Here is a 12,827-nt window from a genome sequence, read left to right on the forward strand (position 1 = left end):
TGGCTTAGTGTAAGCACTGCTTGGCAACAATTAAAACATCAGCGTGTTCATCCTAATCCACAACATAGCACCCTGCCAGCTCCTAGGAGGAAAATTAACTCTATCGTAGCTGAAACCAGGACAGCTGTTTTCTGGTGGTCGCGGATCGAAGATGGGCTGGATCGGGGGAGCTTCTGTACACATGGCTTTTAGGCTGCAGCCAAAGTGTTCCTCTAGATCTGGAAGTTTGAAGATAGTTGAGTGGTTGGAAAGCTGCCTGGCAGAGAAGGACCTGGGAGTATTGGTGGATAGTCGGCTGAATATGAGCCAGCAGTGTGCTCAGGAGGTCAAGAAGGCCAACAGCATCCTGGCTTGCATAAGAAGCAGTGTGGGCAGCGGGGCTAGGGAAGTGATCATCCCCCTGTACTCAGCTCTGGTGAGGCCGCACCTCGAGTACTGTGTTCAGTTTTGGGCCCCTCGCTACAAGAAGGACATCGAGGTGCTCGAGTGAGTCCAGAGAAGAGCGACGAAGCTGGTGAGGGGCCTGGAGAACAAGTCCTACGAGGAGCGGCTGAGGGAGCTGGGCTTGTTCAGCCTGGAGAAAAGGAGGCTCAGGGGCGACCTTACTGCTCTCTACCTTAAAGGAGGCTGTAGCGAGGTGGGGGTTGGCCTGTTCTCCCATGTGCCTGGTGACAGGACGAGGGGAAATGGGCTAAAGTTGTGCCAGGGGAGGGTTAGGTTGGATATTAGGAAGAACTTCTTTACTGAAAGGGCTGTTAGGCGTTGGAATGGGCTGCCCAGGGAAGTGGTTGAGTCTCCATCCCTGGGTGTCTTCAAAAGACGTTTAGATGTAAAGCTCAGTGATATGGTTTAGTGGAGGACTGGTTAGTGTTAGGTCAGAGGTTGGACTCGGTGATCTTGGAGGTCTCTTCCAACCTAGATAATTCTGTGTTTCTGTTGCAGTCTCCCAGCTCAGAGCCAACCACCTATTAGTCTGGCGCAATGGATTTGTGTGTTCCTTGCACTAGCTGTTCCTTCACCTCCTCTTCACATACAAGGACACGCGTCTCTTTCACGCTCCTTCAGGAGTAAACAAGCCCAGATAGGTTTAAGCCTCTTTCTTCAGGTCAGTAAGATCCCTGCCTTTGGTTTCAGTGAGAATGCAGGCCCTAACAACTCAAGTGTCTTCTGGACGGTGTTTCTTCTGGGTAGGATAATTTCATTTCCTTTTTGAAGACTTACAGGGATGTAGTAACAAAAGCAAAGGCATAAAAGGTTACCTGAGGCACAGGCTACTTTTCAGCCTGCAGCAGACCTATAGGTATGATATCATTCTTTGATATCATTCCTAAATCATATACCCCGGTATCATAGCAGGAAACGTAGCAAACTGCCTGTTGCTTCTCAGGTTTAAAGTTTTCCCTTAAAAGGTGTACGCAAAGGTGTAGTCAGCTGTTTGAGTACAATTCTCAACATTTTCCTCTCCCCTTCCCAACTTGGAGTGCAACACTTCTCATCATACTGTTACAAATTCCGAGTCAACTTAGCTTTATGAGATTTATTTATGGGGTTAATAAAAGGCAAGTAAAGAGCACTGGGTGCGCGGGGAGTCTGGACTCCTCCAACACGCACACACGTTACATCAGGCGCCTGCTTTTTCTGCTCCTAGGCTAATACATGTTCATTACTACTTCTAGAAAAGGCAGGGTTATTATAATTAGTTCCCGGATTCCCAACCCTCCCACTGGCACATGCGCATCAGTCCCCGGCAGTCCCTCTGGGGGTCTCTCGTGATGAAGGCTCATAGTCTTCCTCCCAGGCTTTGTCCTTGTCCTTCTCCTTTGTCCATCTTGGCCAGATATCAGAGACTTGCCTGGTGGCCCACGCAATAGTCACAATAGTTAGCAGTTATTCTGAGACCCCTTTGTTCTCTTATCCCAGGTATCAGAGACTCAAGGTCTACCCTTCAAGCCCTCTGTTGACACAAATTGCTGGAACATTCCTTGCCATACTCTTAGATCAGGATTCTGATTCTAACAATGGTTCCTAGTGCAGAGAACTTTTCCAGAGAACAGAGAAGCAAACCAGTCCTGACTGCTTGGAATGAGACGGAGATAGCAGACAAATGTAAAGGGAGAAAATAAACCAGTGGGAATGCTTTCAAAGAATTGTCATAGTCCAAAAGCTTTAAGTTGATTCAATCCCTGAAGGTTAATTAGCATAAACTCAGGTTGCATCACTGATTTTGAAGTAGTAGGATAGACTTGCACCATTGCAGAGCCTCAGTCGTGGATTAAATTGGCATTGCCTCTAACTCTATACAAGACAGAGAGAGAAGCACACCTTTCTACTTTGTCAGCTACTGGCAGACCTAGAGAGAGAGAGAAAAAAAAAAAAGTTGTTAATTAAAAGTAATGTTGTTTTAAGGCATTTCACCAAATATGTAATATTTGGTAGAAACAAGACAACAAATGAAAGAGAAGAAGCAACAGTAGAAGGTACTTGCATGGCCTTAATTTACATGGCAATGGACAACAATGACAATCTGCAATGATTTACAAGTGCCTTACACAATTCACCATTGAGACAGAAAAACGGGATTCCCATAAGATGTAAGGGGAGTGCAATCCCTGTCAAAATGCGAGAGTCTGGGGTACACTACTGAGCATTGAAGATGTTAAGGCTAGGCAGCACCAAACTCAACGGAGAAGGGAGGCCGAGTCTCCCTGGCTGTTCACGTAACAGAAAAGAAACTCAGATGTTAGCCCGAAGCAACGATTCTTAGTGCCAGGCAGGGAACAAGTTCTTTTTCAGCCAGGGACCATTTCAGCATCTTGAAAGCTAAAGAAAGGGTTGAAGGCTCTGTGGAATCATGGCCCAAAAATCTGGGGACCAGGACTGGGGACCAGGACTGCGCGGGCAGTGTAACGTCACCGCGGGCAGTGTGACTGCACAGTCCTCCCCGGTTATGTCCAGGTGCCGACAGGGCCCGGCCCAGCCTGGCTTGTGCCTGCACTCTTGCCCAGCGTGTCCGTGAGGCTTGAACGGCTGAGCAAGGATTCGGTCGGGTTGTGCTGTGGAGCCTCCAGCTGAGCTGTGTGGGGACGCGTCCCCCTGGGGATCGTGGGGCTCGGGGAGCTGCCAGGGCCACAGCCCGGCTCCGTGGCAGTGGGGAGCACAGGACGGCACAGCCACGGGGCCCGCGGGTTTCCTGCTGGGATACTGGGGCATCTCTGCCGCCCACCCTGGGAGCACCAGCAACCGTGGCCTTGCTGTCTCTTGCAGTTGGTGGCATCTCTGCAGTGCCCTGCGGCCGTGGACGGGTCGTCAGGCTGGGCCTGCATGCTCTATCGTCACAGCCGGGATGACATGGCCTACCTACTGCCCTGCCTCCAACAGCTTTGCTTGGGCTGTGCGCTGCGGGGGGCCAAGAAGAAGCCGCGTTGCCCCCTGTGCGGGGGCAGGCTCCAGTGCATCAAGTACTTGGTGATGTTGGCTGACAACCACCTTCAGTGTCCTGTCACAGAGCCCAGAGAGCAGCTGGGGGACGGCCAGCAGGACGACAGGGGGCTGCAGGGCTGGTGCTCAGGGCTCATGAGTGCAGCTTCCCACCCCAGCTCTGGGCAGCCTTCCTCTAAGAGCAGCTGGCTGACGCCAGGGCCCTGCCTTCAGGATGGTCGCTTTGCTGCTGCTGGAGCATTGCAGGCTTCTGCATAGGAGTCAGTAAGAGAAAACAGGAGTCCCTGCCCCAGCGACAGCAGGTACAAGCAACATCAAATAGCTGCAGTTAATCTGTTTAAGCACTGACTTCACTCTGGGGAAGCACCCTGCCTATCAGATCATACGCCCTAATGCGGAAAGAAGCCTTCGAAAATGCTCCTCACAGCTCTGCCTTTCTCATTAGTGCACTGCGAGTTGTTTCTGAAAGCAAAACCTGTCCCAGCAAAAGAGGCAACAGCAGTCGCCCGTCCTTGTCCTTCCAGAACTGGACAGGAGCCTGCTAGGCCTCAAGATAGGTAGTGGTTACAAAGCCAGTAGTTAGCTGTTTCTTTATGGGTTTTGCTATGGGTTTTGTAGTGTCCTGGCCCTGCGGACGGGCAGGGTAGCACTTCTGAGAGGCGCCTGCGCACCCGGCACACACTTCCTCCTGCCCCAGCACCGGGCTGCACACAGGGACACGGGCAGGGAGGGCTGGGCCCCTGCTGCTGGCCCCTTCTACAGCTGGGGGCTTCTGTGCTGGCCCCACAGCAGCGAGACCCCCCAGCACCAAGCTACGTTCTGTGGGTACCCCTGTGCCTGCTGCTAGGGTCAGGCTGCCTCCTCCTCCTCCTCCCACTTTAGGGCTCCTTCTTTCTGCCCCCGGGTCCAGAGGCACATGTGGCCTCTTTGGGGTCTATCTGGGTGATACCCAGGCCACAAGAGGTCCCTGGTGTCGGACAGGAACCTGTGTATGTGACACATTCCCCCCATGGACGGTGCTGCAGCTTGGTGCCCTGAGGCTGAAACCTCAGCTCTGAGCCCGTTGGCAGCATCCCCGCTGCTGCTCAAAGCCACGATGCTATCGGCAGCAGCACAGGTGCCCCAGCAGCTGCGTGCAGTGAGAGCTGCAAGCAGGTTCCTGAGAAGGGGAATCTGCCCCCTTTGTGCCCTGTGCCACCAGCCACTGCAGGAGCTGGAGATGTCCCTCCTGCACGTATTGAGGCCAACACGGGAATCTGATTCTGCTCAGTGACCCCCGGGGTTCTTCCAGGTGGGTCAAGGACCCCCGACACAGGCTGAGTACTGGGGTGCTGAGGGAGGCCATGATATGAGGGAGGACCCCATGCTGGGGATAACCCTGTCCCCATGGGGACCTGCTCTCCTCGGGCACAGCCCCAACCCCAGCTCAGGGGGACACAGGAGCCAGGAAGGCTGGTTCCCCTCGGGGACATTTGGGTGCTGAGCCCCAGCAGGGAGGCGGGGGGGTGCGTGACGCCAGAAGCGGAGCCGAGTCTCATATTTGGGCATGGAGCAGGTTATTGGAGGCTGGGCCCCGGCAGGCAGCAGATAACCCTCCTGATAGCGGCTCACAAGGTGCCTCCGCCGCCCCCATTGGCTCCTGCCAGCGGGGGCTGCCTATATATCCCCCTCCCCGGCGCGGGGCTGCGTCTGGCACTGGGGGCAGGATGGTGCCTGCCAGGGCACTGGGGCTGCTCCTCTGCGTGCAGCTCTGCGGGGGTGAGTGGTGGGGCTGGCCGTGGTCCAGGGTCTGGCTGTGGATAAGTGGTGGGGCAGGGAGCAGCTGTGGGGCAGGCATCCCCCAGGCTCAGCAAGGTCCCTGGGGTTGCCTGCAGGCAGCGGGGAGCTGCGGCTGGTGGATGGTGGCGGGCGCTGCGCCGGCCGCGTGGAGGTGAAGCACGAGGGCGAGTGGGGCTCCGTCTGCAGCTACGACTTCGACTGGGACCACCGGGGCGCCGGTGTGGTGTGCCGGCAGCTGGGCTGTGGCGCGGTGGCCCGGGCATCCCCGTATGCCCCGTTTGGGCAGGGCAAGGGACGCATCTGGCTGCACCCAATCTTCTGCCTTGGGACAGAAGCTACCTTGGAGAACTGCCGTCACTTTGGCTGGGGCAACCACTTCTGTGGTCATGAGTGGGACGTGGGGGTAACCTGCACAGGTGAGTCGCGGTGGTGGTGCTGGGGATGCTGGGTCAGGATTACAAGTCCAGGACTGAGTCCTGTACCCGGTGCAGAGGCGCTGGAGCTGCGGCTGGCGGCTGGCAGGGGACCGTGTGAGGGGAGAGTGGAGGTGAAGCTGCGGGGACGCTGGGGCACGGTGGCAGATGATGCCTGGGACATGGAGGACGCCGAGGTGGTGTGCCAGCAGATGGGCTGCGGCTCAGCTGTTGGCGCCTACCACAGCTCTCGCTTTGGACTAGCAGAAGGTTCTATCAGCTTGGGCTTTGTCAACTGTAGTGGGACTGAGAAGACCCTCTGGGACTGCAAGATTCAAGGCTGGGGACCATACCACGGCCCTCATATCTATGATACTGCTGTGGTGTGCCAAGGTGAGTGCTGGGGACATGCGGTGCTGCAGGGAGCCCCCTCGTCCCCATCCCCCCAGGAGCCCTCCTCTCGCGGCAGGGTTCTCCCGTCTGGCCGGAGGGGACGGCGCCTGCTCGGGGCGGCTGGAGGTGCGGCAGGGCCGGGCCTGGGCCACCGTCTGCCACGGCCACGTGGACCTCAAGGCCGCCCAGGTGGTGTGCAGGGAGCTGGGCTGCGGCACGGCAGTGGCCGTCCCCGCTGCCGGCCATTTTGGGGCAGCAACGGGGCCGCTCTGGGACGGCGCCTTTGAGTGCAACGGCAGCGAGCCACTCCTGGCCAGCTGCGCCCGGCGGCCGACCCACGGCCAGGCCTGTGCTGGCCCCGCTGCTATCGTCTGCTCACGTAAGTGCTGGGGCCGCTGTCCGGGGGGCCGGGGCAGCCCCTTGCAGCGCGGGGTGCCCCGGGGGGTCCCTGCCCTGCCATCCCCCCAGCGCCCTCTCTGCGCCGCAGCCTACACCGGTTTCCGTTTGGCGGATGGTGGCTTGGGCTGCGCCGGGCGGGTGGAGGTGGAGGCGCAGGGGACGTGGGGAGCGCTGTGTGCCAGCGCCTGGGACCTGCGCGACGCCCACGTCCTGTGCCGCCACCTGGGCTGCGGCCCCGCCGCCTCCCTGCCCCCAGGAGGCCATTTCGGGACGGGCACGGCGACGGGGCCGCTGCGGCGCGATGCCCTGAGCTGCAGCGGGAGCGAGCGGCACCCGGGCGAGTGCCCCGTGGCGCTGCTGGGGGAGCCCGCCTGCCCCCCTGGCCATGCCGCCGCCGTCAACTGCTCAGGTGGGTGCAGGGGCCGCGGGGACCCGTGGCAGGCGGGGAGCAGCGCCCGTCCCCACGGCACGGCCGGGCTCTTGCAGGCGCCGCTGAGCCCCTGCGGCTGCTGGACGGGGAGAGCCGGTGCGACGGGCGGCTGGAGGTGGCCACGAGCCCCGGGGCCTGGGCCCGCGTGGCTGCGGGGCCGGGGGACGACCGAGCTGCCTCCGTGGCGTGCCGGCAGCTGGGCTGCGGTGTGCCAGAGAAGGTCTACGCTGTGCCGGCCGCCAGCTCGGGCCCCGTGGAGCTGCAGGAGCTGCGCTGTGCTGGCACCGAGGAGCTCCTGGCGCAGTGCAACGCCTCGGGGCCTGCCGCAGCGCCCGGCCACAGCCCCCCAGAGGCGGCCGTTGCCTGCTCAGGTGAGTGCGCCGGGAAGGGCCGCGGGTGCCCAGCGGGCGCCCCCAGCCCCATCCTGGCCCTCCCGTGCAGGCAGCCGGCGGCTGAGGCTGGCGGGCGGCCCCGGGCGCTGCGCCGGCAGGGTGGAGGTGTACAGCGAGGGCACGTGGGGCACCGTCTGCCAGGACGCCTGGGACCTGCCAGATGCCGACGTCGTGTGCCGCCAGCTGGGCTGCGGGCGGGCCCTGGAGGCGCCCGGCTCGGAGCGCTTCGGGCCCGGCGTGGGGACGCTGTGGCCGGGTGCCGGGGGCTGCTCGGGGACGGAGGCGGCTCTCTGGGCCTGCCCAGCCCCGGCACGGCGCGGCTGCCGCCGGGGCGGCGGTGCCGGTGCCGTGTGCTCAGGTGAGCACTGTGATCCCTGAGCTGGGTGGGGAGCAGGCCCCGCTGCCCGTGGGGTGCGCGCTGCCCCACCTGTCCCAACGGTGCCGCGACCCCCCCGTCCCCTGTTGTTGCAGGGCTGCTGCGTCTGGCGGGGGGCAGCAGCAGCTGCAGCGGGCACCTGGAGGTGCTGCGCGAGGGGACGTGGGGCCGCGTGTGCGCCAACGACACCAGCCCCGCCACAGCTGCCGTTGTCTGCCGCCAGCTGGGCTGTGGCACCGGGGGGAGGCTGGCGGCCGTCCCCGCACAGGGCTCGGTCCCCGCCTGGCTGGGCTGGGTGCGATGCCAGGAGGGGGCCCCCTCGCTCTGGCGCTGCCCCTCGGCGCCCTGGCACCTGCAGTCCTGCGGCCCCGAGGGGGTCGCCCACATCGCCTGTGACGAGGACACCGAGGACACGAGCGGGGCCACCAGCACTGCAGGTAGCAGCTGCCGGCACGGGGGTGCTTGCCCAGCTGGCTCTGCCCATGCCCACTGCCCCCTGTCCCCTGCCCCCTGCCCCCTGCCCCCTGCCCCTGCTGCCGTGCGGATCCCGGCCTCACGCTGCCCCTCGCCATCCCTGCAGGTGCCAGCAGCAGCAGCGTTGCCCCACTCACAGCAGTGTCGGGGAGCGTGCCGGTGCCCACGGTCCTGTGCGTGCTCCTGGGGACGTTGCTGGGCCTGGCCCTGGCAGCCCTGGCTGTGCAGGCACACCGCGCACGGCTGCAACGCCGAGGTGGGCACTGCCTTGGGAGTCCTTGTGGGTCTAAGGGGAACTGTGAGACGTGCGAGTGCAACACGTGCTTCCTTGCAGGCCGCAATAGAACCACAGATGTCGGCGCTGAGGCCGTGTACGAGGAGCTGGATTACAGCCTGATGCCCGAGTACCAGGAGGTGCCCAGCCACACAGGTGGGAGCACGGTTGTCCCCAGGGCCTGGGGCTGTCCCCATCCCTGGCCAAGCACCCAGCACCTCATTCTCCACCACAGGTTCCCTGTCCAAGGGCTCAGGCATGAAGCTGCAGGACGACAATTGGGATGGTGATGAGGAGGAGAGCAACCCCAGAGAGGCCCCAGGTAGGGCAAGGGGCAATCAGTAGGGGCTGCAAGGCACAGGGGACCCAAGGAGAGGGGCTATGACAGAGCAGTGGTGCTGGGGAGGTGAGGGCAAACAGCCCTTGAGGCTGCGTCCTCAGCCCCGGCCCCTCCTCGCCTGGCGCAGCCCCCCCGGCCCAGCCCGGGCACGGCCCCCCGGATGGCTACGACGATGCTGCGGCCGTGCCGGAGGAGCCCCCCGCTCCCCACGGCGGGGACGCCCTGGTGCAGCCCCGCGGGGACACGGGCTATGACGACGTTGACATGGGCACCCTGGGGACAGCGCCGTGAGGAGGCCCTGGGGACACGGCTGCAGGAGAGGGCTCCGGCCCCAGGGAGGGCTGGCCCTGCCCATGGGGGGCACCCGTCCCTGCCCAGCCCTCAGCACGCTGCAGAAACGGCTCCATCGGCCCGCCCGCACCCGTGGCCCAACGTCACGCCAGGCTCCTTGTGAAGTTTTTCAGCATGGCCTTTCCCTGCGCAGCGCTCTTTCCAATTAAAGCCCCCAAGTGCTTGGAACTTCACTCTTTGCACCATTCTGTGTCTCTCTCTCTCCCGGGTCCATCGTCCATCCCGTGGGGCCATGGGGCAGAGCTGGGTCTGCAGGCACGTCCCCATGGCTCTGGGCACGCAGAAAGGACGGGGAAGAGCCCAGGGCCCAGCTCCGGGGCCTTCCTTTGGCCCCAGAGCTGCACGCTCCCCCTGCCAGGAGAACAGGATGAGGGAAGGGCACAGCGCGTCCCAGGGACTCATCCTCTGCCCCAGTACTCCCAGCACCACCTGTCCTGGTGCGAGGGGATATTGTGCACCGTCAGCAAGCTGGCCGAGGACACCAAGGTGAGCAGGAGTGTTGATGTGCCTTATGGAAGGAAGGCTCTGCAGAGGGACCTGGACAGGCTGGAGCGATGGGCCAAGGCCAACTGGACGAGGTTCAACAAGGCCAAGTGCCGCGTCCTGCACGTGGGGCACAACAACCCTGTGCAAGGCTGCAGGCTGGGGGCAGAGTGGCTGGAAAGCTGCCTGGAGGGAAGGGAGCTGGGGGGATTGGTCGGCAGGTGGCTGAACAGGAGCCAGCGGTGTGCTCAGGTGGCCAAGAGGGCCAACAGCATCCAGGCTATGATCAGAAGTGGTGTGGCCAGCAGGGCGAGGGAATTGATTTTCCCTCTGTACTCAGCCCTGGTGAGGCCACACCTTGAGTACCGTGTTCAATTCCAAGGCACCTCCTACAAGAAGGACATGGACCTGTTAGAACAGAATGTTGTCATTAGTGCTCTGCGAGTAGCTGCTGAAAGCAAAACCTGTCCCAGAGGCAACAGCAGTCGCCTGTCCTTGTCCTTCCTGGACCAGACAGGAGCCTGCTAAACCTCAAGATAGGTGGTGGTTACAAAGGCAGTAGTGAGCTGTTTCTTTCTGGGTTTTGCTTCTTCCTTTTCTCAGATGATGGTTGTGATTGGTAATTTCCAGCACAGCTGCTTGAGTTGGCACAGGTTGCTGTCGTTTAACCCAGCAGCAGCTGAGTACCACAGAGCCCTTCAGTGGCTCCCCTCCCCTGCCACAGTGGGATGGGGCAGACAACTGAGGAAAAACAAACAAACAAACAATAGGTTAAAGGCATGGGTTACTGTCATGAGACAGTTAAATAGGATACAAAGTGATGGGAAAATAATAATGAAGATAGCAGTAAATAAATAAGTATATAGATTTGAAACAGGTGGTGCACAGTGCAATTGCTCACTGTGCTCTGACCGAAGGCCAGCCTGTCCCCAGGCAGCAGTGTCCCCCCAGCCAACCCTCTCCATTTTTATTGTGCAGCATGATGCCATGTAGCATGCAGTGTCCCTCTGGCCAGTTTGGCTCACCCGTTGTGTTTGGAAAAGAGCCAGACCCCTACTCCCTTCAACTTCCCTTAAGTTATTTCAAGAGCATGATAAGGTCACCCCTGAGCCTCCTTTTCTCCAGGCCTCTTTCAGCGGCTCTCAGCTGCTCCTCATAAGACTTGGTCTCTAGACACTACAACAGCTTTGCTGCCCTTCTCTGGACATGTTCCAGCACCTCCCTGTCCTTCTTGTAGTGAGGGGCACAAAACTGAACACAATTTTCCAGTTCCAGCCTCTCCAGGGCTGAGTAGAGAGGAACAATCACTCCGTTGGCTCTGCTGGCCGTACCAGTTCTGATACAAGCCAATTTGCTGCTGGCCCTCACACTATGGAGATGCCACAGCACTGCCCGAGGCCGAGTTGCTTCTGAGGATCTCCCGTCAGCTTGGAGGAGCACGAGTTTGTCACTGCCTGGATTTGATCCTCTACCATTTGCAATGAGTGGCCACACACCGCGGTTCTTCTTGCTACTGTGCAGCACTGAGCACATTCTTGCGAGTAGATGCAAAGCTAAGCATGCCTACGATGACACTACGCTGCGCGCTGTTGTTTCTGCTGGTCCCCACGAGCTGTGCCCTTCCCTCAGCCTGTTCATGCGGCCTAAACTGCATGAAGTTTAACAAGAGCAAGTGCCGGTTCCTGCACCTGGGACAGGGCAACCCTGGCAGTACGTACAGACTGGGGGATGAGACGCTGGAGAGCAGCCCGGCAGAGAGGGATCTGGGGGTCGTGGTAGAGAGCAAGCTGAATATGAGCCAGCAGTGTGCCCTGGCAGCCAGGAGGGCCAATACCCTGGGGTGCATCAAGCACGGCATCGCCAGTCGGTCGAGGGAGGTGATTGTCCTGCTCTGCTGTGCGCTGGTACGGCCTCACCTCGAGCACTACGAGCAGTGCTGGGCACCACAGTACAAGAAGGACATTAAACTGTTGGAGAGTGTCCAGAGGAGGGCGATGAATATGGTGAAGGGCCGAGAGGGGAAGGTGTATGAGGAGAGTCTGAGGGCACTGGGCCTGTTCAGCCTGGAGAAGAGGAGGCTGAGGGGAGACCTCATCACAGTCTACAACTTCCTCGTAAGGGGGTGTCGAGAGGCAGGAGACCTTTTCTCCATTAACACCAGTGACAGGACCCGCGGGAACGGGGTTAAGCTGAGGCAGGGGAAATTTAGGCTTGACGTCAGGAGGGGGTTCTTCACAGAGAGGGTGGTTGCACACTGGAACAGGCTCCCCAGGGAAGTGGTCACTGCACCGAGCCTGTCTGAATTTAAGAAGAGATTGGACTGTGCACTTAGTCGCATGGTCTGAACTTTTGGGTAGACCTGTGCGGTGTCAAGAGTTGGACTTGATGATCCTTAAGGGTCCCTTCCAACTCAGGATATTCTATGATTCTATGATTCTAAGTATTATACAGCTCCTTACTTCAGCAGGGAGCTTTCGCAACTCCCGCTCCTCAAACGGAACTCCTTGTTTTTATAATACAAAAGACAATGAACAAATATTTATTGTGTATGACACAGAGGAGGGCGATGAAGATGGTGAAGGGCCTAGAGGGGAAGATGCATGAGGAGAGTCTGAGGGCACTGGGCCTCTTCAGCCTGGAGGAGAGGAGGCTGAGGGGGGACCTCATCGTGGTCTACAACTTCCTCATGAGGGGGAGTGGAGGGGCAGGCAGTGACCTATTCTCCTTAATCACCAGTGATAGGACCCGCGGGAATGGTGTCAAGCTGAGGCAGGGGAGGTTTAGGCTGGACATCAGGAAGAGGTTCTTCACCGAGAGGGGGGTCAATCACTGGAACAGGCTCCCAAGGGAAGCAGTCACGGCACCAGGCCTGTCGGAGTTTAAGAAGTGCATGGACTGTGCGTTTACTCACATGGTCTAAGATTTTGGGTAGACCTGTGTGGTGGCAGGAGTTGGACTCAATGACCCTTATGGGTCCCTTCCAACTCGGGATATTCTCTGATTCTATCATTCTACATTATCCTGGCAGGGGGAGCGTGCAGCTCTGGGGCCAAAGGAAGGCCCCGGAGCTGGGCCCTGGGCTCTTCCCCGTCCTTCCTGCGTGCCCAGAGCCATGGGGATGTGCCTGCAGACCCAGCTCTGCCCTATGGCCCCACGGGATGGACGATGGACGCGGGAGAGAGAGAGAGACACAGAATGGTGCAAAGAGTGAAGTTCCAAGCACTTGGGGGCTTTAATTGGAAAGAGCGCTGCGCAGGGAAAGGCCATGCTGAAAAACTTCACAAG

At 59.9% G+C, this 12,827-nt stretch overlaps 1 protein-coding gene across 1 annotated transcript; it reads left to right on the forward strand.

The window, feature by feature from the left end:
- Positions 1–5,144: 5,144 nt before the first annotated feature.
- Positions 5,145–10,535, forward strand: LOC311210187 (antigen WC1.1-like; the record flags this gene model as incomplete). Its single annotated transcript, XM_084287977.1, has 14 exons — positions 5,145–5,200; positions 5,317–5,633; positions 5,709–6,023; positions 6,100–6,402; positions 6,511–6,831; positions 6,909–7,227; positions 7,298–7,602; positions 7,716–8,057; positions 8,201–8,350; positions 8,429–8,524; positions 8,604–8,690; positions 8,836–8,995; positions 9,524–9,668; positions 10,521–10,535. 14 exons carry the CDS (start codon positions 5,145–5,147, stop codon positions 10,533–10,535), a joined length of 2,931 nt encoding a protein of 976 aa, XP_084144103.1.
- Between the last annotated feature and the right edge of the window lie 2,292 nt (positions 10,536–12,827).

This window comes from Netta rufina (genome assembly GCF_964035555.1).
Source record: "Netta rufina genome assembly, chromosome: 5".
In the NCBI taxonomy this organism is placed as follows: domain Eukaryota; kingdom Metazoa; phylum Chordata; class Aves; order Anseriformes; family Anatidae; genus Netta; species Netta rufina.